This window comes from Sebastes umbrosus, chromosome 12 (assembly GCF_015220745.1).
Source record: "Sebastes umbrosus isolate fSebUmb1 chromosome 12, fSebUmb1.pri, whole genome shotgun sequence".
Lineage (NCBI taxonomy): Eukaryota > Metazoa > Chordata > Actinopteri > Perciformes > Sebastidae > Sebastes > Sebastes umbrosus.
In genome coordinates this window covers 22,614,014-22,638,829 of record NC_051280.1, presented here as the reverse complement: position 1 = coordinate 22,638,829, position 24,816 = coordinate 22,614,014, and the positions used below count along the sequence as shown (strand labels likewise).

Sequence of the window (24,816 nt, the reverse complement as noted above, 5' to 3'; positions counted from 1 at the left end):
GCCAGAGCAGCAGCCAATCAGAGCGCAGGATTAGCTTTCCCTCTCTCTAGCAACAGTGAGTTACTTGCTGCCTATTCATTAATTATTTTCCTGTGGTCTCCCTCAGCCGTTTGGACTCTGCTGATAGCAAAGTGCTCCGTCTCTCAGTCTCACTCTGTTTTTTTTCGCTGCTTTCTGTCGCTCTCTGCTCTGACTGAATAAAAAGTCTTTTAAAAAAAAAAAGGATGGATCCAGTGACGCTGAGCTTGCCAGCTGCTGCTGCTGCCCTGAACTGTGAGCTACTACAACACTATCAGACCAGGACTGAAACAGAGATGACACTTCTCTCACCTTGTACGACTTTTTCTGCTCTGGAACTAAATAATAAAACAGGATTACTGCGTAAGAGGGCTCCCTGCGCACTGCTTTTTCTTTTACTTCATCTTCTTTTTGCCTCTTTTCTGCAGCAGCGCTCTGACTGTAAACAAATAAAACATGGCAACTGGAAAAACGACTGGACTTTTTCGCTGGCTGAGGATGTTGGGCGGGGGGGGTGGAGGCAGGACTCTGTGTGTGTTTGGGGGGGTTGGAGAGCAGGTGGAGAGAGGAGGGAGGGGGGAGTTTAGGGTTGGGGGGGGGGTTATGGTGGTGTGAGGATTGCGGGCTGTGGTTGGGTATGCCAGTGCCACGTGTCTAGCCTGGCACCTCTTGCTTCTCGGCTCGAAGGATGTTGGATCGAGAATCTGGCTGAGCCTGTCCGGCTTCTCTCTGAACCAAAAGTGGGGTGAGTGTTGCACTGTGCTGCATCCTCTTGTCACGATAACTCTTAAACCTTTTTTAAAAAAGATGCTGTTGTTTCTCACGAAGGTTTGCAGTGAATGTACGTTCGCTTTTTCGAACGTCGTGGGGGGAGAGAGGATAATCTAGACTAAGGTTGGAAAGCATGCACTTTGGCATTCAAAGATGCAAACCGGAGGTTTATTTTTTTATGTTCTCACCTAATTTTATTTAAGCGTCTGCAATGCATCACTCAAAACATTGTCCGTTCAGGAACGTTAATGAAATGATTGCACAACATCGGGCCTCGCAAACCGGGCCTATGGTTATTTGGATTTGAATGTTTTGGGAAATTGCCCCAAATAGCTTCTTACTCCCGGCATACAAGACCAGAACTTCCATCTACCTTCCTGTCTCTCTTTCACTCTCCCTCTATACCTGCACCGTCTCCTCACTGACATCCTTCCATCCCGTCCAGAGACGTTAACAGGACCGTTGTCCTTGGTTGGTCCACAGACCACAGATGCACTTTAATCTGGTGGAAACTCTAATCTCTCTCTTTTCCTTGCTCCCTGTCTCAGTATACAGTAGTTGCCATTTTAAATTTGAACTTTGTAGCATTTTTTTTTTATCGCCCCGCTCAAATGGCCAAAAAAGATACATTATATTTCCATATAATAGTAATTACGCACTGGTGCTTGGCATTTTATTGGGCCTTGCAATCAGAGAATATTCGTTATGGGTCCATGAATGACCTTTTTACTGTATATAGATACTGTGAAACAATTGACTGGAAGGAGAGTGATATTATGCATGGAGACATTTGCTTTTAAGTGGTATATTCTGATATTGTGCCAGGCTTTGGTTGCTCAGTTGACTGTCTCTTCGGTATTCTCATCTTGGTACAGTATGATTTAGCTATTTTGACAGAATGAAGCCGAAAATATTTCTGAGGCAACACAGAGCTGCCTTTTTTCTCTCCTACAGGAGAGGGAAACTGTTGCGAAGGGTTCTGCATGTTTCAGAAAATTCTGGTTGCCCTACAGCCGTGATGCAAGTCTTAGTTTCCTTTGCATGCTCATTCTGCGAAAATGTTGTCTTCGCCATTTTGCATGAATTTCTTCGCACACATGTTGTTGTGTAAGTTGAAGGGACGTTTATTTCACAGTGAAACTTCTTGTTCCTGTGGAAACTGTGATGCGTCAGTTTAGGCTGTGAGTGTGTGAATGTGGAGGGAATGGAGGCTCCTGTCCAGGGACCCAGTCTGCTGTTGGTCATGACGCAGCAGCATCATCCGATCTCTCTGTCCTCGGCGAAGACTGCACAAGTGCACGGAGCTGCCGCAGTTCGCCATTTTCATGCACCGCTTTGAGCTTCGTTTCATATCGATATGTGCCGCTTTACTTGTGGTTATTTATCGAATAGTAACGACATTTATTGGCAATTAATTTGTATTTTTCATGATTTTTGTTTTTATTATTTTTGGGACTAATTTCTAATTAATTTTTTTTCCTCTTTTCCCTTTTCTTCGTTTTTGGGGTTTTTATGTCATGCAGGTCGGTCATAATCCTTGTCCAGAACATGTGGGAGCCTGAGAGAACCAAAGAGGATTAAAGACCTTCCCGCTCTGCCACTCGTTCTCCAATCAGACCACTTCGTTTGACCGTGGAGAGCCAACGACGCAGGGCCCTCGACTGGCAAAATCTACTAACCCGGCTGCTCCAATAGCACCCAGCCAGCAGGTTTTCGCTGCTTGAAAGAGCATGTTGCCAACGCTCTCCCTCTGCTCCATCATCTGGCTCAACCGGGGTATCAAGCTGAGGAAAGTGCACCAGCCCACCAACACCGGTCAGGTCTGAAACCGCTGCCGCCGCAGACGTAGCCGCTGCAGAACGCTACCTTATCGACTTTTTAAAAATGCTTCTAAGCTTTGGGTGACTCCCCCTCCTCCCTTCATCCCCCCGACCCCCTAAAGCCACCGTACCAACACCAGAGTTTAGTGACTCAAACCTTTCTGGTTCCTGAAGAGGATTTCTGTATAGCCGAACCCTGTTGTTGCAGTGGGACTCGGGCTGCACCGTCTAATCCTCTATTCAGTGGCCATTTTGATTTTTGCCTCCCTAACAAAATGGCGACGGAAGGATTTCAGTACCTTGCCCTTTACGCATTTACGAAGGACCAGGAAGAGGACCTGGATCTGCAGCCTGGGGACCTTCTGACAGTCAGCAAGGCCTCTCTGCTGTCCATGGAGAACTACCAGGAGGGCTGCGTGGAGCAGCCCGAGCGCCTCGGCTGGCTCCTTGGCTACAACGAGCGCACCAAACAGAGAGGCGACTTCCCCGGGACGTACGTCGAGTATGTGGGACCTGTGAGGATGGCGCTCCCATCGAGTCAACCCAGGTCCCAGCGACCGCTCCCTGCTGCCCCAAGACCAGAGTCGTCTCTAGGTAAGAGCCTTTTTGAATATATAATTCTCTGTCGCATGTTTTTTTTTTTCAGCAGTGTAGCTGCCGTTTCCGTAAGAATCATGATACGCTCGTAGCGCGATACTGTTTTCAATTTTAAGGTGAGCTTTAAATACAGTGTTACATCAAGTTGGAGTTAAATTAGTTTGAGAGACCAGCACAGAAGTTTCTGGATTTCTCAGTATGTAAATTAACAACAGCCTTTTGTTATTGCAGTCTTCGCCATTTTGTATGAATGTCTTTGGATACTGCTAATCGGCCATGTTGTGTTGTTGTTTAAGGGACGTTTATTTCACAGTGAAACTTATTTTATCCTCTGGAAACAGAGTTTTTCAAATAGACATTTTTCTGTTTGTTAATTTAAATTTGTCTGCTCTTTTTCGATATTATAATTAAAAAATCATACGTATTATATTACATTCAAATCAAATTGGAAAGGAGTTAGATAACCGTTAACCCACGGTAATTTATACCACGTTTGGTGCTTTTATGAATCTTTCTGGATCCGTCTTTATTCTTGGGAGGAGGTGTGATTTTTTTTTTTTTGACATTGACTTTTTTTTTTGCAATCAAAACAATTGCATTTTTCGTTGTTGACACTGTTTTAAGTACAGGACCAGACCATCGACACAGATTTAAAACCAGCTATTGGCTGTTAGTTGGTGGGTTGCTGGTCAACCACACCGGGAGTTTTGATAGGGCTCTCACATTTGGCAGTGACCTCGAGATGACCCTTTAATCTATACTTAAAAGACGTCATAAGCCTTACCTCTTTGGAAGCACAGCTAACCAAACTCTCTACTGAATAATAAAGGGCTAATCCATCTACTTACTGGACTCTCCTGTACAGGTCTGGCATTGATTCTGTCCGTCTGTGTGGCCCCCTTTACATTCAACATTAACATATGTCTTTGGCATCCAAAACTGCATCTGGGGCTTATCTGCACAAAAATGCTTGGCTCTCCTTCGCTGTGACCCTTTACTCAACTATGGGTAAAAGATCGCACAGGCAGGACGGGCTGCAAGTACTGATTTCAAGTTAGAGATATTAGATATTTGAGTGTATTTTTTGGCACTCAAATTTTAAACTTGTTTACTGACATTTTGAGAAAGAAATGTTTTAATAGCTGTGCTTGTATTTTGTGCCAATTGAGTGTTATTACATTATAACATTTCACGGAATACAATGTCACATATTTTACAAAGTGCTCTGTTCTTTCACACCTCTCTTCACTCCTGTGACTTTGGGAAAATAGGCACATCTGATATTTATTCATAATGGTAAGAGCCTGCTTTCAGCTGCGACAGCGTCCAACTCAAACATACACTTGGCTTTGAATTGGTCGAGCTCAACTTCAAGTAAAAACTTTGATTTGTTACCAAAGTTCCTCCACACTCCCAAGATTTCCATCATTTTCTCCTCATTAGCACTCCCTTGCTTTTGGCTTCAGCTGGTTAATTTATTGCTTCCTTGTATGGGATGCCAGAGGAAAAGGTGCAAAGGGCCAAAAGATTAATAAAAGTTTATTATATCATTCTGCATATAAAACCATACATTCCTCCTCTGTCAGAAGCTCTATTCTCTGTAATTCCCCAATGCTTTTTTTTATGACAGATGGGCTGAGTACCACTCTGAGCACGTAGGCTGTGAACTCTGAATTACCTCTGGTTGAGCCAATTGGCTATTCATCGCGTACAACACAGTACACTGGGCCTCATTCAAATCTGAATTAATTTCTCTGTATTTTTTTTCTGAAAAGTCCTAAAAAAACAAGGAGCTGCTGCACAAATGTCTTCAGCTTTCTTATCACATGAGTTCTCCATGCCAGTAATATAATAATAAAAAACTGAAAGTGAAGGGGGTGTATTAGTGAGTGAGCACAGGCCTTAACTTTCTCCAGTAGAGGCAGGTGAGGAGGACAACAGTATCCTTGTGGTTTGATGGGCAGTGAAACAAACCAGTTGGGCAGCAGGCGTTTGTGTCGGTGATATGGAGAGACGGGCTGAAGAACCAAATTAAACCCTAAGAGGGGGTTGAGAGGGGGGCGGCTGAAGGAAGAATACCATGGTTTAGCACCAAATGTGCATTGTAGATTAGAAATGGTGAAACCCAAATTTTACAAATATCATCTTTAGTTCCCTGAAGGAGCCGAGGCCCTGGACGTTGTGTGAATAGAGCTATTGTTAGTGTGGTCCATTTACTATTCGCAGGGATTGTAACGTTTGGTATCGAGGGGCAGCACCACGGCCTGGTGGTTAGGAGCTGACCGAGTACGGGTTTAATCCCATCGTCCCTCCTCAAATATGATAAAAAGTATTTTTATAAAACGGTCACTATATCCTGACAGTAGTGCATGAGACAGATGATCTGTGAAAAAAATCATGTTCCTCTGTGTCCTCATAGTGCTCCTAATGGCATCTGCAAGTTTCTACCGCGCCGCCCGAACAATCAGAGCTCCAGAGGAGTCTCTGGGCAGCTGCCAATCACTGCTGGTGAAATGAGCGGGACCGCCATGTTGAAAACAGTCGAGCCAAAACCAAGCACTGCCCATCAGCCGGAGCAAACTTTATCATTTTACAGCTAAACAGTACACTGCAAGATGTTTCTGAAAACATTTGAGGCGAGAAATAGGCATTACAGTAACAGAATATTGACTCATATTTGATCAGCGCTGCCTGGTTTGACCGTTTCATCGGAGTTTGTTAGTGATTGTTTGTTTTTCTTCGGCACTGCAAAGTCTTGTAAATGTTTAAACATGTTTGTTTTTTTGTTTTTTTATTTGTCTGTCTCATGCACTACTGTCAGGATTTTGTCATATTTGCTCAAAGTTACCGACTTCAACTTTAACATGTAGCTGAATGTTTGAGTAAAACTGACTACAAGCAATTTAGCACTAATGAATTAATCTTAAGTAAAGTTTCAGAACACAAAACTTTCTTGTTTGCTTTCATAAGAAAGTTCAAAGTGCAAGTGAAAACTTAGTTCTGCACATTGCAGGTCTAAGTTTTCGTGCATACAAGAAAGCATATTATTAGGAAAACTAAAGAATTCTTTATATGCACTGCAGTAACGTGGTTACTATAAAACCCACATTTACATACAGATGGTCAGTTATCAGGTTTCTGCCCAGACCACGATGATATTTAAATTTCAGCCTTTGAAAGCTGAAATATTTTTTATCAGTGATGTTTTTTGTTTTTGTTGTTTGTTCCTGGGCAGAGCATTTTGACTGACGTGTGCGCTGCAAGGACCGGCTCTCTAAGGAGAGAGTTTTTCTTACTGTTCTTGTGTGTGCAAAATTACTTATTCATACTTCTATATTTTCGTTTCTGTTTTAGTCAGACATGTGGATTTAATTATATTGAGCTACAATTGATATTCACTTTCTTCACTACACACTGGTGCTACAGTGATACTACAGTGGTCTTTGTCATGCAAATGCATGCATGTAAAAGTCTCATTGGAAACCCAGTTAAATGTACACATTGCCAAAAGATTAGGTTTCTTTCGCAGAAATCTTAATGTTAACTGGGTTTTTCTTAATCCCTTACCCAGATTAAGGAAACCAGGTTAACTCATTTGCATTCAAGAAATCAGGTTACTGCAGAATGTCGACAACAACCCGTCTACTTTAGTGCATGTAAATGTACCAATGTTTTTCAGCAGTAGAAGGAAAAATGCAAAACGCAGATTTCTTGTTGGCCAAAAGATGCAAATGGCTCTGCTTTTCTTCTTTCTAAAATTACATAGTAGATTCTGGGTTGGCAGATGATGTCATATTAGTGTGAATATTTGTCCAAGATGGTTTGTAATAGAACAGGCCCTGTCCTACTGATACACAAGTAGTTTGTATGTGTTTATGTGCATAAAAAATTAAATCGCTCTGTATTTATTTTTGTTTTTCTTTGGGTGTTGTTTCATCCATGAAATATGCCATGCTTTAAATACAACAATAATGTTTCTACATTGAAAAATAGCATGTTAGAATGGATTTCGGCTGGTAAACTAACACTAATCCAGCTTTGTGGTGCACATATGCAGCTCAGAATGATAGATGTAAGTACACTTTTCGAGACAAATTGCGAGTAGAAATCACGTTTCGTTCCCCAGATACGGAGAAAAACGTTTCTCAACTTGCAGCAGAAATAATTCTACAAACCCAGAGAGAGTTTTTTTTTCTCTTTCCCTTCTTTCTCTCGCTCCTCTCCCTGGCCTCACTTTAACTGCCTGCTGAAGTGAACCATGGCTTGGCATGTTTGCAAACTCCTCCCTTCGTACTCCCTCTCTCACTCCCTCCCCCTTCGCTCTCGTCCTCCCTCCTTTTTGCAGCCTCCCTCCCTGATTCACATACATGTCTGATACTGTCTCTGGGCAGCTATAAACCATGTTAGCGGGGCCAGTTCTCAGAAAGGAGAGGCCTCCACTCACTCCCCGCTCCCTGCGCCTTACCAGGAAAACACTTTCAAAGAACCCGTGGAGGGTGGGGGGGGGTTGGCAAAGGGGCTGAGACAGTAGAGAAAGTGAATGGGGAAAGATATGGAGAGGCTGGAAAGAGAGGGAGACGAGGGCTACAGTGAAAGCCAAGGCCACCCTATCCAACTGCAAATATAGGAACCAGCTGTATTTGGTTTGTCTTCTGACTGTTGTATTATTCTCCTGGAGTTTAGTAAATTTAGCATTTTACACTTTACAGAGCTATAGAAATGTTATTTTCTGGAGCGTTTCTTTAGTGCCAGAGCAGAAAATGAGGACTCATTTAAGCATGAAGTTGTCTTACTAAAAGATTAATGGCTTTAACATACTAGAAACAGAGTAAAGCATGTTTTGTACAGTTTCTTACAATTGGCACGACTGAACTAAAGTCATGATTCCCGTTTGTTTCCAAAGAATGATATCATGAAAGCAGTCAGACTTTTTTTCATGATGATAATGCGAGATTATCAACCAAATTATACTACAAAAGCATGGTCTGTTCTTTTTCTTCTGAAGGGCCAAATCTCCAACTCGGTGAGCTGAAAACTTCATTTATGTATTTAAGTATAGACCGACCATGTCCAAAGGCAAAAGTGTTTATAGCTGTTCAAAATAGCTGCACTCGAAGGTGGGGTGAACAACCTGTCAAAGAGAGGGGCGAGACACGAAAGTCATCCAAACTGGGATAGCAGCACACACTTTTACCGTGTCTCCTCAAGGGCATTAACGGTGTTGTACATTTGAAAAGTGACTGAAGAAGTTGTGTGAAGATTGACAAAAAATGAGCTCCAATCCCTGCCTACTTTATCACATCTGCACAGCTGGCCAATCGCTGCGTAAAGTGGGCGTAAATGTTGGATTGACGGTTTTGGAAAGTTACAAAAATTGTTGGGCGCAGCTGCCCTGACTCCAACATTGGAAAGGCGCGGGGGAGGGGTTTTCAGACGCTGTTCAACAATCTGACAAGCACTTCATTTGAAGCACACTGGGCCCATTACTTTTAGACTGTAGAGAGTCATGTAACAGTGACTGTTTACATGCACAATAAATATTCCACTATTATTCCGAATATGACAATATTGTGAATTTGATACGGGTCATGTACAGCATATCACGTTTGGATATTCAGATTTAGACCTTATTCTGTATGGAGCATTTTCAGATTAAGACATGTGGGATATGTTGATATTATTCAGGATTTCTGAACACTCTTTGGACATATATATATCTATATAGATATAGATATATATCTATATAGATATATATATATACATATAATCTACATATACATATACATACATATACAGCGCATTCAGAATATGCGTCTCAAATGTGTTTTTTACGGCAGTTTGCACCACACGGCCTCTTGCCTGTTTACATCCAGCTCTGTGCGTTGTACACAAACCAACTAGCCAACAGTTTGCAGAGATGCATGCCCAAAAGAAAAGCCCACATTTCTGGTCAGAAACATTATGAAAGACCTGGATATCAACAGGTTTTGTGTGCAAATATCACAAAGCTGACCTTTTCAAGAAGGAGGTTTTTGGAATGAAATGTGTTTGCACAGTCGAACATGTCCGCCACCAGTTACCTTAATCAAAGTATGCACGGCTGCATGCAATGAATATTAGTGGAATGTTAATTGTCATTAGCCACAGCTTAGTAGGAATATTGTCTTTTTCGGAGTCCAGTTGGAAACAATGCTATGGCATCATACAGTTATAGATGACAAATCACCTGTTTATATAGTCAGAAGCTATGAAAAACATTTACAAATATGTCAACAAATGCAACACAGTGTGTAAGGCTCATATCATTAACACAACCTTTTTTCCATTCAGGTACATGGAAAGACATGTAGTAGTAGACAGCCCTGCATGAAAAACACTTTCACTACACAACTACCACATTCATTGTATATAGTTGGAAGAGGGAACGACGTCAAAAACAAACAGATTTACATACTGGATTGGTGGACAGTTGAAATAGCGGGAAGGGCGGCACAAACTGCATTGATTAAATGCCCGATCGTGGCTTACAGGCGGTAAAAAATAATGGCTAAATCAGTTGGCGATACACATCAAACACTCAATACACATACAAGAAATGATCTCATCACTGTATACATGGGCCTGTCAATCCACTTAGGCACCCTGTAGCCAACTGAGTGTAAAAATGTAGTTTCCCTACAAACCCACAATGTCAGCTAACACGTCACTAAACGCCTAACTCTTTCTTTGCATAAAATTATCAAATTTATTTGTACCTTTGTGTGAATTAAAGGTACAGTGTGTAGGATTTGGTGGCATCTATAGTGTGGTTGCAGATTGCAACCAACTGAGTACCCCTCCGCTCACTCCTCCCTTTCCAAGACTGCAGTAACGTGAGCCGCCGAGTGCAAAACTGTGGTAACGCCGATCGCCTCACTCAGAGGCCATCCCTACCATGATAACACTTTAGGAGTAACGAAGGTCAGATTGCGGCTGCCGGTACCACGGTTTTGCACTCTGTGTCTCACGTTACTGCGGTTTTAAAAGCATGTTGTAGAACTACGGTGGCCTTCAGGTAATGTTAAGATGTGAAAGGCTTTCTCTAGAGCGAGTGTTTGGTTTGTCCATTCGGTAGAAACATGGCAGAGCAACATGACAGACTCCTAACGAAAACACTGTGGTTCTTAGTTTCAAGTGATTATACACTAATGAATACATAGTAATGAATATTATATTCCATTTCTGCCTATAAGAGTCATAATGTACATTGACATTTTAATACAAAAGTTGTAAAGTGCCCCATTTTTAATTGCTCTATTCGACTACAAGCAAAAAAAATTGTTTTGTCACATTGCATGAAACACGTCTCAATCAGCCTGCTATTACAAGTTTAATAGCACGTCTCTGCGTTAATGTTTCTTCTCAGTAACGCCTGTGGGCCTGTAAAACCAGATCCAGCGTTGTGCAGAGATCACCTGTGTCTAACGTGGTTGCGGGGGCTCACTCGTACACGTGTAGCTTTGAAGCATGTTGTGACAGAGGAATGGATGGTGTGCCCGGTCGTAATGCGGTGCATGTCTACATAGTTGGGACGCAGTGAAGACTCGTAGCAGTGAAATCTGACCAGCAGCATACACACTGTTGCACACCATCCTTGAGCCAGACACCAACTGGCCTTGTCACCACTGTACATTAGAAACACATGCTTGGAGTAACCGACATGGTTTGAAAACGTTTTTTATCCTCATCTGTTGATAAAGGTGTTTACTTTCAATTTAGCCTTAAATCAGTGCATTTGGAGGACAGTGAGACCTTGGGAAATCAGTTACATCTGGTGAAATAATGCAGATAAAAAAAATAGAAGGTTTCAGTGGAAACTGACATATTTAAGATAGTCTTTAATACCCGACAGGGAGTGTTTGTTAAGGATCCAGCTTCCAATGATTGTAGTACAATCAACTAGGCAGAGTCTTTGTTTTTACAGCTTATAGAAAACAAGAATTTTAACCCTATTTGTGGTATTCATTTAAACTGGAATAGAAAAGAAAATGTGCAGTCAAAATTAGAGCTGCAACGATTAGTTGTCAACTATTACATTTATCAACAATTACATTTTTGATAATTGATTAATGGGTTTGAGTATTTTTTAAGAAAAAAAAATTTAAATCCTCTGATTCCAGTTTCTTAAATGTGAATATTTTCTAGTTTATTTTCTCCTCTATGACAGTAAACTGAATATCTTTGAGTTGTGGACAAAACAAGACATTTGAGAACGTCATCTTGGGCTTTGATCAACATTTTTGACAATTTTCTGACATTTTATTGACCAGACAACTAATCGATTAATCGACATAAAAATAATCATTAGTTGCAGCCCTTTACTCTATTAGTTGTTGGACATCAAAGTTCATTCATGACCTTTGCAAATAGTAGTTTGATAGTAATCTTGATCTTAACACAGGATAAAGCATAAATTAATTCATCAAGTCTACTGTACTTCTCAACCATGCCCACCACAAAACCAGTGAATTTGGTTATCTGGGGTATGTGGAAACCTAAAGATATTATTATTTCTTTGGTGGTAACGGCTGTCTGAGCTTGATTTTTAGCATAAATAGCCTAAAATGTGAATTAGACAGTGTTTTGTCAAATAAAAAAAGAGCGAAATCTAAAGTTTTCACCACATAACAAATGATAATTTGTTGTACCAGTAGTGGTAGTTGAACTGCATGCTCTGATAAATTCACGAAAAAAATCAGCACAAATCCGAAGTGTTTTGGACTTAAAGTGGAAATTCCAGAGGTTTTAATTCGAGCAGTGAAACCCTGTGAATGAATTCATGCTGTATCTCTGCGTTTGGAGAAGCTTCAGTTTCTGACACAGACCTCTGAGAGGGAGAATGCAGCAGAGCCAGCTACGTATTACATAAGCACACTGATGCAGGAGATACAGAGCAAATATTTTACTTCACATAGTTTCGCTTCATCCAGTCTACTTTTGCCTGTCTGCTGCTCGCCTTGGATTGAGTGAGCAAGTCGGTGCAAACGCACAAAGACAGGATCTGCAACATTCATCCGACCATCATGGTTCCAGCTTCATGTCTAGATAGCACACATCACACATGACTTTATAGATGATGTTGAATGATTCGGTTTGACTTTATCAAAGCATCTCTGCAGAAAAACTGCAAACACAGTCATGAGATCGAGCCTGTAAAAATCTCTTACAATGAATGCATGCATAAACTAGACTTGTAAGGCCTCAAATGCACCATGGACCAGTGCAAGAGTGCCAAACTACAATCTCTGTCAGGCTTTTTTCTCTTTAGCTCTCCCTGTTTCTCTCTATCTGTTTCTCCCATTGGCTTCGTCTCAGGGCATGTCAAGTCATAAGCCCTGTCTCCCAGTGTGCAGTCTGCCAAGGAAGTGGTTCTAATTGACTAACAAGTTGCTGTTACTTTATCTCTCTCTCTCTGCCTTTCACTCTTTTTCCATACCTTTCCAAAACCCTGAGATGACTGCAGGGCTTCAGCTGCTTTTGGCAGGAAAAAGAAAAAATAAGACTCCTCCTTTGCACGAAAGTCAAAGTCAAACTTTATTTTTTTCTTTTGCGAGTGAAGAGAAATATACGGTGAACTAAAGTGTTTGTTTGCATGTAGGAGTGAGAAAGTTCCTTCCTCTTGGGGAAAATATGGCAATCAATGTTTTCTTATTCCCCTCCCAAACTGTTGGAGGGCATTCATTTTGTGGTTTTATAGCCTATATTTGTACTTATTTCCCTGTTTTATTTGATTTCCACGTTTTATTGCCTGCATCCTGCCTAAATCCAACTGCACAAGAGCTCCGTGAAGATTGGCTTTTGCTCTCTTGTGCTGAATAAGTAATACATTCTTTGCATTTGGCTGCAACTGTAATTATGACAATCCAGTCTTACTTAGACAGTGTTCACTTATTCTGACAATAAATGAAGGCATTGAATTAAGCAATATGTAGAATTAATTGGTCCAAAGTGTTTGTGATTTGCACGTCAAGGCATTTTATGATATGTGAAAAGGCAAAAACAAACAGTTGGTTTGTGGAGACTTCGCAAGAAACTTGACAGCATGGGTAGATGTTCAAATGCCTTAAATGACCCACCTGTGTTTGTTTAAACTTCTAGTGACAGTGTAAATTATGAGTCTTGTCTGTCAGGAGCGAAGCCAGTGTAACATTGTTTTACTGTAGAGCTGCAAAACCTCTTCAGCTATGTTCACACTACAAGTGACAAATCCAACAAAACGGCCGAGCTACATTGATGCCGTATCGCTGTTGTGTTGCTCGAGTGCTCGTTGACGTAGTTATGTTGTTAAATAGCACTGGGAATGGCATTTTTTCAGCAGTGACAATTGTCGGGCGTCCGTTTGTAGCTTCATGTCACCTGCTTCCATTGAAAATGAATCAATACGCTGTGATCAGACTTAAATTAGCACTAGGGCTGGGACGATACACCTATCTCCCGATCCGATACTATCACGATACTTGGGTGCCGATTCAATATGTATTGCGATTCAGTATTATGATTTATTGCGATTTTTAACTTTTTTTTTTTTTAACACTAAACCATGGGAAAAACGTTATCTAAATTAAAACAGTAAACATGTTTGATTTTCATCAAGTATGTAGTCAGAGATGTCCCAAAGTCAAATATATCAGTTATTCTCAGGCATTATTTATTAATACATTTCCCTCACAAAATAGTGGTATTTTATTTTTAATTTATAAGGGACATGTAATGTTTTATACTTCTGGTGAATATAATCCAATCAATCTTATTTCCATATATGTATTTGGTATATACAGTTCCTTTCGTTAACACCTTATTTTGAAAACCTGACGTAGTCACACGTGTTTACTTCCCCTTACTTCGCCAAGTCCGTTGCTAGCTCTCCCGTCAGCTCCATCAGGGCCGTTTGAATGCTTTTAACATAAATGTCAGTATATAGGTGCGCTACTGATTTGACCACGGAGATGAGAGTGACAGCTGGCTTGACCACACGTTACCGCAATACGATAACGTTTCCTGTCCATGACAGAGTTAGCATGCAGCTTTAGCCATGATGTCTAGCTCTGCTTTTCCTGGCAATGTGTGAAACCCAAAGTGTTTCCATACTTTACTGTAGGTGTAGTGTTTACCACTTTGGAATTAAAAAGTGAGGGTGCAGGTCGTCACCACACGGACCCTCTGCTGTTTTCTACTTTATCTTTTCGGCTCGCTGCATCCGGCTGCTGTTTGTTTTGTTGACGGATACGGAACGGATATGATGTCACGTTATGCAGACTACAATATTAAACGTGGTAACTTCCTTCTACCGCCGCATAGACTCAAATGAAGCATATATATATAAAATCTGGCCTCAAAAAAATCTATTTTAAAATCGTAAAAAAAAAAAAAAACATGATTCATAGGTACATTTTATTTTTTTTCCCGCCCCTAGTAAAAACTGTACTGCACACCAAAGAGAGACACTCTGTGATAAGAGAAGAGGGAAGAAGAACCTTGCCAACCAAAATGGCCAACAGGGATAAAGAAGAGGCAGAGGTCTGTCTGTGTGCTCGCTAGAGAGCGGGAGACACTGCCAGGCAAAGTTTCCATGTTTAACCGGCAGGCATGAAGACAAAGAGAGACACAGAGAAAAGAAAAAGAGAGATTGTATTAAAACTTAAGTAGAAGGGAGAAAATGAAAGAAGGAGCAAGAGAGAAAGTCCTGCAAGAACAAGAATGCAAGAGAGCAAAGGACAGAGAGAGGGAGCGAGAGGGAGAGAGACATCCAGAGAAACTGAGAACAAGAACCAGAGAGAGCGAGCGAGAGGGGAACGGAATGTGCTGACGCGGTGTTTCTTGTCTGAACTCCCCAAATTAATAATCAGCAGCGGTTTAGCCGAGCCGTGCCAGGAACAGGAGCCTACTGCCAAGCCCCGGCCAGGCCAGGCCCTCCCTGCTCCCAGCGTTACCCCCACCCCTCACCCATGCCTCCCCCCTTCAACCCCCAGCTCACAGCCCTGCTCTGGGGCCGAATAGGAGGCGCTGCCTGCCTGCCTGTCTGGGCCGGGCCGGGGCTGGCACACTGCCACAGGGCTTTTGCTTGTTCAGGAGTTTTGATTAAATCCTTTATTGTGCTCCACTCACGCAAAGAGCTAAGGCGAAACACCGAGCAGGACGGAGCGGAGGGGAGGAGAGAAAGCGAGAGGGGAGAGAAGAAAAGGGAAAAAAAGAGAGGGAGGGGAGGGGAGAGAAATGGGATCTCTCTTTTTTTTCCCCTCTTGCTTTCTCCTTTTCTCTTTCTCTCGGACTGAAAAGATGTTTGATTTGGTCTATGGGGAGTTGTAAAGTAGATAAAGTTTTTGCTCGCCATCAGCAGTGTGTTTTTTTTTCTCTCGTTTTTATTTTCGCTCCTCTGTATAAAGCCTCTTTTCATTCTTTTGTACATTTCCTAAATTGTTCTGGTTTTCTTATCATATATCTCATCAGCTAGACTTCCAGACTACAAACTACCACAGTTAGATGCATCACAAGCGTTCTGTGTTTAGGTAGTGTTGAGTTTTTTGGGTTTTTTTCAACACTAACTGCTGCTGCGTTTTTTGCAAAACAGGTGTGCTTCTTGCGAAATGGATACTAAAATCCACCTCATCATATTTTATTGTGTTTTTTATATACATGCTCACAACATTATACACGCTCTACATCTCCAACTGCTCCTAGTTAACTGTGCCCTTGTCAGTGCTGTAGCACCCCCGTGGTCTCTCAGAGGCTTTGTGCCAGAAGTGTAACAGTGATTTGTGTTGTTGTTTCAGCTGTTTCTGTGCTGGACCTGAGCGAGCAGTTCACACCGCCGGAGACGGCTCCCCCAGCCCTCGTCAGCCTGATCCAAGCCATAGAGAAGAGAGGTACATCCATGTCAATCAGCCAACGTATTCGTCTGTCTTCTGTCTCGCCTCCCCGTCTTTCCGTATATGTGCGACTGTCTCCCTCCCGCCATGTGCCTGTTGCTCTCATGCCAGCATTTGCTCCAGTGTAGACACATAGACATGTGGATCCAGTCAGGCAGTCACACAGATGTAGAAGTGCACACTCACAGTAGGCCCTCGGTGGGTTAGTGACTTGATATAGATTTCCTGCATTGAAGACTAATGTGGTTTCAGTTAGAACGGTTCTCATTGGCCTCACTGAGAGTCCTGCGCAGTGGGTTTGATTCACACCATGTTATTAACAAATAGCGCTCAGTGGGACTCCATTCACAGTTCTGAGTCTTTTTTTTTTGTCTTCCTTTTTTATTTTCTTTCTGTCTCACACATATGTGGGGCTGCAACTAATAATTATTTCATAATTTATTTATCTGCAGACTATATTCTCGACTAATTGGTTAATCATTTAATGTACAAAATGTCAAAAAATTGTCAGAGCCTAATGTAACGTCTTCAAATTGATGGTTTTGTCTGACCAATTATCCAAAATGAGGAGTAAAGAAACCAGAAAATATTCACATTTAAGAAGTTGAGTAATTTTTTAAGAAAAAAATGTCTGATTCCAAACCGATTAATAGATTTTTCTAAATAGTTGGCGATTCATTTAATAGTGTTTTTAGTCTGCATTCAGATTTTTCCAAGTATATTTAATTTGTAAACACGATACATAGTCTGAACCTGATTAGAATTAGTTTGTAGTAGTTAATTGGGGCACAGCTTTAGTCTTTTCAGTGCAGTGATAAAGTGAATCCAGGTCAAAGCTGTTCGCTTATTGAAGGAAGAAATCAAGTCAAAGAGAAGCAGACAAGCTATATTTGAAACATTTCAGATGTGACTCTACTGGCTTTCCATCTCAGCGAGATTCTTCTAATGCGAGGCATCGGAAAAGATTTCAACATTGGTATCTACTAGAGGGGCGGCAGGAGGTCTGTCTCTGAATGTAAATAATATAATGTAGCACTGATATTGAATTACTTCCCAGTGTTGGATGCACACACACTGTGACTGCACGGTGTGGTTTTCACAACTACCTGAGAGACTGGCTAGTCTCAAGGAGTTGCCTCCTAGATGCAAGCTGTCTAGACCCCGTGTTCCTCAATGGGGTTTTTTCAAAGCCTGGGACCCAAAAGAGAAAAGTAGTCATTCAGAGTTAAAATGTTTTCTTCAGGGATATTTTCACAGCATGTGTTACATATTCTGTTATCTCTGTTATGGAACAGTTTTTTAACAAGGTTTCGAATGGTACTGTATGTTAGTCTGCTGAAAGGTTTCTTCTTGACCACAACATAAAAACCTTTTTTTCCCACTTGAGTTTCCCTTATCATTGAAAATGAGAAGATAGTTTACCTATATTGCTTAAAAGAATTTCTTGATCCAAGGTTTCAGTTTAGAGTTTTTCTGTTCTGTGTTTGGGTCACTATATTAAACACACATTTTCCACCAAGAAAAGAACAAACATGCGTTGGCTCTGCTCTTGTAAATATTGCTTGTGCAAAAACATTTGAAGGACCAACTCTCCCCCAGTTGATTGATCACCGTCTCTCTGTTGTTGGATGTGAGACAGGAATGAAAACAACACACAGCTGAAATTTTGTGCTGAGTATTTCCAAAACAAACATCTGGCCATGTGCTTTGTCACGTACAAGTTGTTGCTTATAAACTGACATTGTCCAGCCGGTAATAAAATGTCTGTACTCAGTGTCTCATACCATGGCGTACATATATTTTATGTTGCAATAGCTCATCTAGTCCAAGTCAGGCAGACATAGAGACGTCCCCTACGTTAGAGTTTGTCAGCTCAGTTATGCAACTGCTCTTTTTGTATTTCTCAGGTCTGGACTGCACGATATTGTACAGGTCAACTGAATCCTCAGGTGAAGACAGCCCAATTTACAGCCTGAGCTTTGGTGAGTCAGAGATTTATACTTTATAATCTTCATTTTGTCATTTTTATTTTATAGTTTGTGTAATAAACTGTATTTGTGTTCACATTGCATTAGAGCTTGACTCATATTAGCTTATTGCAGGTATATCGTATTGGTGTGTACTGTATTCCGGATAAAATTGCAGTTCAGAAATGCCAAACTAGCTTTGAGATGATTTAGAAACAATGTGACTGTTACATAGTTTGTCCACAACAGAGCAATGATAAGTTGATTTCTCAACGTGGTTGCATTTTCAATCGAGATTGTTTGTTTATGTAAAATAAATTATCATCTGTTATCGTATTGTTTAAACTCTCCAATGGTGAAAAATGTTGATCAGTGTTTCCCAAAGCCCAAGATGACGTCCTCAATAGTCTTGTTTTGTCCACAATTTTCAGTTTACTGTCATAGAGGAGTAAAGAAACCAGAAAATATTCACATTTAAGAAGCTGAAATCAGAGAATTTGAATTTTCTTCTTAAAAAAGTTACTCAAACCGATTAATCAATTATCAAATTTAATTTAATTGTTGATAACTAATCAATTAATCATTGCCGCTCTACTCTCAAATCCTCAAAAAATCCAGTTTAGGTTAAGCTATATATTGCGTACTAAAGTGAATTACAGAAAGTTTAATGTGTTCTGAACATGCATGCCGTTTCTCAGCAATGCCCTTCATATTTCATATGGTTACAATGCATATTTTACATCAGTGAAAGTAGCCCTCTACTGTTGGTCATGTACATCTCACCTGTCTCATATAAATTGGGAGAGAATTCAACCCACAACAGAATAGAGCGTTCAGATTTCTTTGTTTTTGATTGATTTGTTGTTTTTTTCTTGTCACAAGTTGTCCCTAAATGTTTTTGTTTGTGTCTTTGGACTCCAGAGAGTGAGATGTGTCAGAAAGATGTGGGGTATCTGTCCGAGTGTGTCCTGAACTACCTGAGAGACCTACCGTCACCCGTCATCCCCGCCTGTGTCTACGCTCACCTTCAAACTGCTGTCACACTGCAGCAGCAGGTCCTACAGCAGTCAGCAGGTACAGCAGGTCTCATCTCATGCTTCAAGTTGACTCTTATATTGACTAAACACCCATTTTCTAAAAGGGTGTCATCTTCTATGTGTCTCTGTATTGTAATGGCTTGTTAATGAACCATCAGCAGAAGTTTTAGCTCATACAAATCACACACTGTGTGCATTACTGCCGACCCTTTTCCAGAATCCAGAAGACAAACAGTAAACAAAAAAGGAGTTGGATATTGAACTGCTTTTAAAACTTATGCTCCCAACTACATTACCATGCGACCATAACATTACTTTTGCAAAAAAAAAAAAAAGGTCAAACCGACTATGTGTTGTCTGTGATGGATTATCCATCTCAGGCAAGATTCAAGTCTCTGCAATGTTCATACATTTCTACCATGAAGTGAAACCAGTGGCGCCTGGAAAATATGCATCTACAATCTAAAAACCCATGGTATGCTCTGGAAAATGGTCTACAGTAATGCAAAGCACATACAATTTGCAGTTAATGGGCTTTAACATGCAAAGCCACCAGTATGGTCTTTTAAAATACCAACTAAAGTTACATTGTTCTGAAACCTCTGTGGGTTTTTACTGCTATAGATCTCATATTAGGAAAATAACACTCAATTCTAGAAAAACAAAATAAATAAGTCGATCAGTGCTTGAAACAGGTGAAATAAACTCATCCTGCTGGTATATTTTTGCTTGTTTTAAGAAAATATGTTTGGACTCATAAGTAGAAAAATTAGTTGTGAGTGTCAAATTTTATACAGCGTAGACGAAAGAGGTTTTGTGCTATGTAACAGAATAACATGAGTCCAAAAAATTTGCTATGTGCTGCTTTGTGTGTTGTTTTAGTCATTAGAAAGGCACTTTTCATTGCTTCATCAACTGTAATTTAAGAAAAAAATAACTGCACAAGGCCCAAACTGCCTCATATGCAGCTGATCGAGATCAGTTGCATGTCAGCGTTGAGAGAATAGAGTCGAGTGTCGGGAGAGGATGAGCTCACTGAGGCATGCTAGAAATCCTTCAGCTGATTCTCCTCTGCACAAAGATTTAATTTCAGATATATACTAGACCTATTTACAGAAACATGCATTGACCCCTTTGACATTTTAGCTACTTATGAAAAGGAGGTGATAAAAATAGAGGTCAGAATGTCTCAAAATGCAGATAAACCGTATATACAACTACCTATTTTATCATCATATACTTTGTTAAATATCTTGACTCTCCTGTTACAGTAGTGTTATGCATAGATCTTACATATTTGAATACCCTCCAGATGGTGCAGTCGCTGGAAGCCATGACAGAGAGGTAAGCCTGGTCCTCGAGAGCTCCACCTCCGTCCCTCTCCATCACCGTCTCACCCTGCAGTACCTCCTCACACACCTGGCCAAGGTCACCCAGGTGCAGGCCAGCAATGGCCTGGACACACACACGCTGGGAAAGATCTTCGGACCGCTGCTGATACGGACAGGCCCCTCCACCCCTTGGTCAGTTTTGGTTGATTGATATTATACACAGAAACAGATGCAGTTGAGTGTGTGAAGTTAAACAAATTGGGCACCTTGGATCTGTCAGTTCTGTGAAGCATTAGACTACTGAAGTAAATAAGATCAAATCTAGAGTTTGAATTTATCAAATGTGTCAAACTGTGAGTCTCAACTATGTATTTTTAAACCTGCTATTGATTTGCAGGTTGTCAGCAGATGAGGAGTTCCCTGCCCTTGTGGTGGAGAGGCTGCTGATAGAGAGAACCACAGATCAAGACCTCGCTCCTCCAGGTATGTTATATTTAGTAATGCTGCATAGAAGTATATTTATGTCCTAGTACAGCACAAAGACATTTTCATTTATAGGCAGTGAAATGTTGATTATGTTAGCTTTAATACAATACTTTCAAAAAGTTTCTTACAGACAATTTTATATGTGTAGGTACACCTTTTTTGCAGTTTTTACGGAGTTAATGTGTAATGCCTAGTTCACACTACACGACTTCAGCCCTGATTTTACACTCAGCGTTTTTGGAGCTCCCCGACACAAGTCCCAGATCAGAGGCAAATCAGCATGGCTCGCGCTCGCAAGTTGGCACTCGAGTGCGATGTGTGAACTGTTCAAAGACGCAAGCTTGCCGATGCATCGCAGACACATCCCAGATATCTAGCATGCTCAATATCTGGACCTGTCGGGGAGTGTGTTGGGGAGCTACAGCCAATGAGAGCGCAACACACAGGTTTGAGTGGAAACCTGGCGAAGTGGTCGCCTGTAACCATAGGAACTTTACTGTATGTGTTGCACTTGGAACAGAAACCAAAGTTCTTGTTGTTGCACCAAGAGGAAACAGGCTATAAAATAGTAAATACGTGTGGAAATTTTGTGCACACAAGCATCAACGACAACCTCAACAGGCACAGGGACTACAAGGAAAGTTCTGTAGATTGCTTGAACGAACAATCATGTCTCGCGCATGGATTTACGTCATTTACCGTGTCACTTCTTGCGTGTGTTTTCGTGACAAAATGTAGTTTGTTTGACCAGACACACTCATCGGGATTCCTCCCGGTGAAAGATCTTATTGTGTGTGAAAACCACGACTTAAAAACTCTTAAAAAGCTTGGCTTTAAGTGACTGTTGGGATCCGTTCCATTTCTATAAAATTCTTTTAATGGTGATCTTTGTGTGTTTATGCGTGTGTCTGTTTCCAGTTCTTCCAGCAAAGCCAGTCAAGTCAAAAGTGGCACCATCAGCCATGACAGACACAAGCAGCCTGCTGAACGATGCTGAGTGGTACTGGGGAGAAATCTCCAGGTAAATTATGAAAATAGATCACTGTTGGATCTGATCAGAGTTAATACTAAGTTTTCATTTATTTAGAGTATTGGATAAAAACTGCCATAGATACTAGTCCGCTATACATGAAACAGCTTCCAGAAATCAGTTATCCTTATTTTACTCTTTTTTGATTGTGGGAATTATGTTTATATTTTGCTGTTAAATTGCGGCTGATCGCGGTTAGTGTTCATGAAGTACTGCATGTCATTGTATTTGCAGAGAGGAGGTGAACGAGAAGCTGCGAGACACTCCAGATGGCACCTTCCTGGTCCGAGATGCCTCTAGTAAACTGGAGGGCGAGTACACTCTCACCCTCAGGTAGAGCAACACTATTATCTCCCACATCAGTTAGAACCACAACTGAATCAATTGAATAGTTACTAGTTGTGCAGCCATTTGTCCTGTTATTTCATTTTTTCCTCATGTGGCTCCTGTCTCCCCCTGCAGGAAAGGGGGGAACAACAAGCTTATAAAGATTTACCACCGAGACGAGAGGTATGGCTTCTCTGAGCCTCTTACCTTCGTGTCTGTAGTGGAGCTCATCAATCACTACCGCCATGAGTCCCTGGCCCAATACAACGCCAAACTGGACACCAAGCTTCTGTACCCCATCTCCAAATACCAACAGGTCGGTGACTTTGTTTCATCGAATTCAATTACGAGCAAATTCCCTCTGCAAGCCTCCTTTGATTTAGGAATCCTTGATCTCGTTTCTTTTTATGAATAACAATAAGCAGGGCCCTGCTTGAATTGTTTTTTCATTGTTTCATTCATCAAAGTGGTGATTTTGCTCTCATCTGCATTTTGCTCAGTTGGTGAAGGAGAACAGTATAGAGGAGGTGGGAGAGCAGCTGAAGGTCTATCACGAGCAGTACCAGGAGAAGAGCCGCGAGTACGACTCTCTGTACGAGGAATACACACGCACCTCACAGGTATGAGTTCAACACACATAAATATATCTTGTTTGTATTCTTCATATACTGCACACACATATATTCATTCACATACCTTGAAAACACATAGATTATATAGTTTGCGTGGCAATATTGTATCAATACAAAACCAAACCAACCATGTAATACTAGCTTGTCGGGAATAACGCTTAAAAAATGCGCCAAAGTTACGCTAAATTTTGGAGAGGAAAAACTGGCATGGCCATTTTCAAAGGAGTCCCTTGACCTCTGACCTCAAGATATGTGGATGAAAACTCTGAGATGAACAGAGTGAAAAAACAGATAAAACAGATGTTGACAAACTGCATGATTTACAGTTGGAAAAAAAGGTAATGTATTGCAATATATCTTAACGCAATACTCAGCATATTACAAAATGTGTAAAATAGCAACAAGATCGTATTGCGACTTAAGTATCGTGATAATATTGTATCAAGGGGCCTCTGGTGATTCCCACCCCATACAGCAGAGTTCCTCAACCAGAATTCTTATAAAAACAGGTTGAAGACCGGATATGTGTGATATCAGCAGCTAAGGACTAAATGAAATGCAATTAATCATCAAATGGACAATCACAGTCTGTTCCTCTGTCCCTGTTTCCCACAGGAGCTGCAGATGAAGCGCACAGCCATCGAGGCCTTCAATGAGACCATCAAGATCTTTGAGGAGCAGTGTGAGACTCAGGAGCGCTACAGCAAGGAGTCTTTGGAGCGATTCCAACGCGAGGGCAACGAAAAAGAGATCCAAAAGTAAATTCATGTTTATGTTCATGGGATTCCTGATATCCTGGTTTAATTCAACTGTAAAAGCAAGATAACATAAATTCAAAAAATTCAAAGCAGGCAGATGCAACGGATGAATACAGTTTGTTTTCTACTGAACCTAAAATTGAACTAAACTGTTACATTTTAATAGTATTCCTCACATTTTTTTATTTAGCATTTGAGCAACACATTCATAGCCATTCTTTCAAATCAGGATACAGAGCAACTCGGAGCGTTTGAAGTCTCGTGTGAAGGAGATCCACGACAGCAAGCGTAAGCTGGAGCAGGACCTGAGAGAGCAGGTCTCCGATAACAGAGAGATCGACAAGAAGATGAACAGCCTCAAGCCGGATCTCATGCAGCTCCGCAAAATCAGAGACCAGTACTTAATGTAAGAATGAATTCAAGATTTACTCCACGTCTGAAGTACAAAAAAAATCTCCCTGTGCTTTGATTTCACTTAATAATATGTACACCATACTGTATACTTCCACACACACCAACACATAAAACTCTTATTCTCTTCATATCTTGTAATTGATTGTCAAACTGTCAGCATTAAAGCTGTGGTGTTCGGGCTTTGCAGATGGCTGACACAGAAGGGGACAAGGCAGAAGAAGATCAATGAATGGCTGGGCATAAAGAATGATGCTGATGAGTAAGTGTTTTGAGATGAAGTAACAGCTCAGCTACTTGTGCTGGGATGACTGAGCGCTGCAGTATCTCCACCTGTAATTTTTAGGGAGCTGCTGCAGCTCAATGATATGACGTGTCTGCTGCTTTATTTCTGTGTTTCCAGCTCCTACTCACTGGAGGAGGATGAGGGTTCACCCCACCATGATGAGTGCACCTGGTATGTGGGTGACATCAAACGCACTCAGGCTGAGGAGATGCTGAGAGGCAAAAGTGACGGGACCTTCCTCATCCGGGAGAGCCAATCACAGAAGGGCTCCTACGCCTGTTCTGTAGTGTAAGTTTTGTGTATTTCTTTATCTTCTTAAATAACTGACCAAAATGTTTGACAGCAGGATATTTCTTAACTATCTAAACACTATATTATATAATATTCATTATCACAATAACCAGTAATTTTCTAGCTATGATAGGCCCCCTGCACAGTTT

The 24,816-nt window shown here is 41.1% G+C and overlaps 1 protein-coding gene across 2 annotated transcripts in view; it reads left to right on the top strand.

Annotated features, from left to right (window-relative positions):
- The window catches only part of pik3r2 (phosphoinositide-3-kinase, regulatory subunit 2 (beta)), a 39,450-nt gene that overhangs the window by 6,367 nt on the left and 8,267 nt on the right, over nucleotides 1-24,816 (top strand). The window contains exons 1-15 of one of the 2 annotated variants that reach the window (XM_037786992.1): nucleotides 611-763; nucleotides 2,313-3,203; nucleotides 16,016-16,108; nucleotides 18,019-18,093; nucleotides 19,000-19,152; nucleotides 20,428-20,638; nucleotides 20,844-20,929; nucleotides 21,851-21,953; nucleotides 22,197-22,295; nucleotides 22,425-22,605; nucleotides 22,790-22,909; nucleotides 23,537-23,679; nucleotides 23,909-24,085; nucleotides 24,281-24,352; nucleotides 24,494-24,664. In XM_037786992.1, the coding sequence (XP_037642920.1) occupies nucleotides 2,885-3,203; nucleotides 16,016-16,108; nucleotides 18,019-18,093; nucleotides 19,000-19,152; nucleotides 20,428-20,638; nucleotides 20,844-20,929; nucleotides 21,851-21,953; nucleotides 22,197-22,295; nucleotides 22,425-22,605; nucleotides 22,790-22,909; nucleotides 23,537-23,679; nucleotides 23,909-24,085; nucleotides 24,281-24,352; nucleotides 24,494-24,664 (2,003 nt within the window). In that variant the 5' untranslated portion in view covers nucleotides 611-763; nucleotides 2,313-2,884. Of the gene's footprint in view, nucleotides 1-610; nucleotides 764-2,312; nucleotides 3,204-16,015; nucleotides 16,109-18,018; nucleotides 18,094-18,999; nucleotides 19,153-20,427; nucleotides 20,639-20,843; nucleotides 20,930-21,850; nucleotides 21,954-22,196; nucleotides 22,296-22,424; nucleotides 22,606-22,789; nucleotides 22,910-23,536; nucleotides 23,680-23,908; nucleotides 24,086-24,280; nucleotides 24,353-24,493; nucleotides 24,665-24,816 lie in introns of those variants that run through there. The other variant, XM_037786991.1, reaches the window with a different exon arrangement.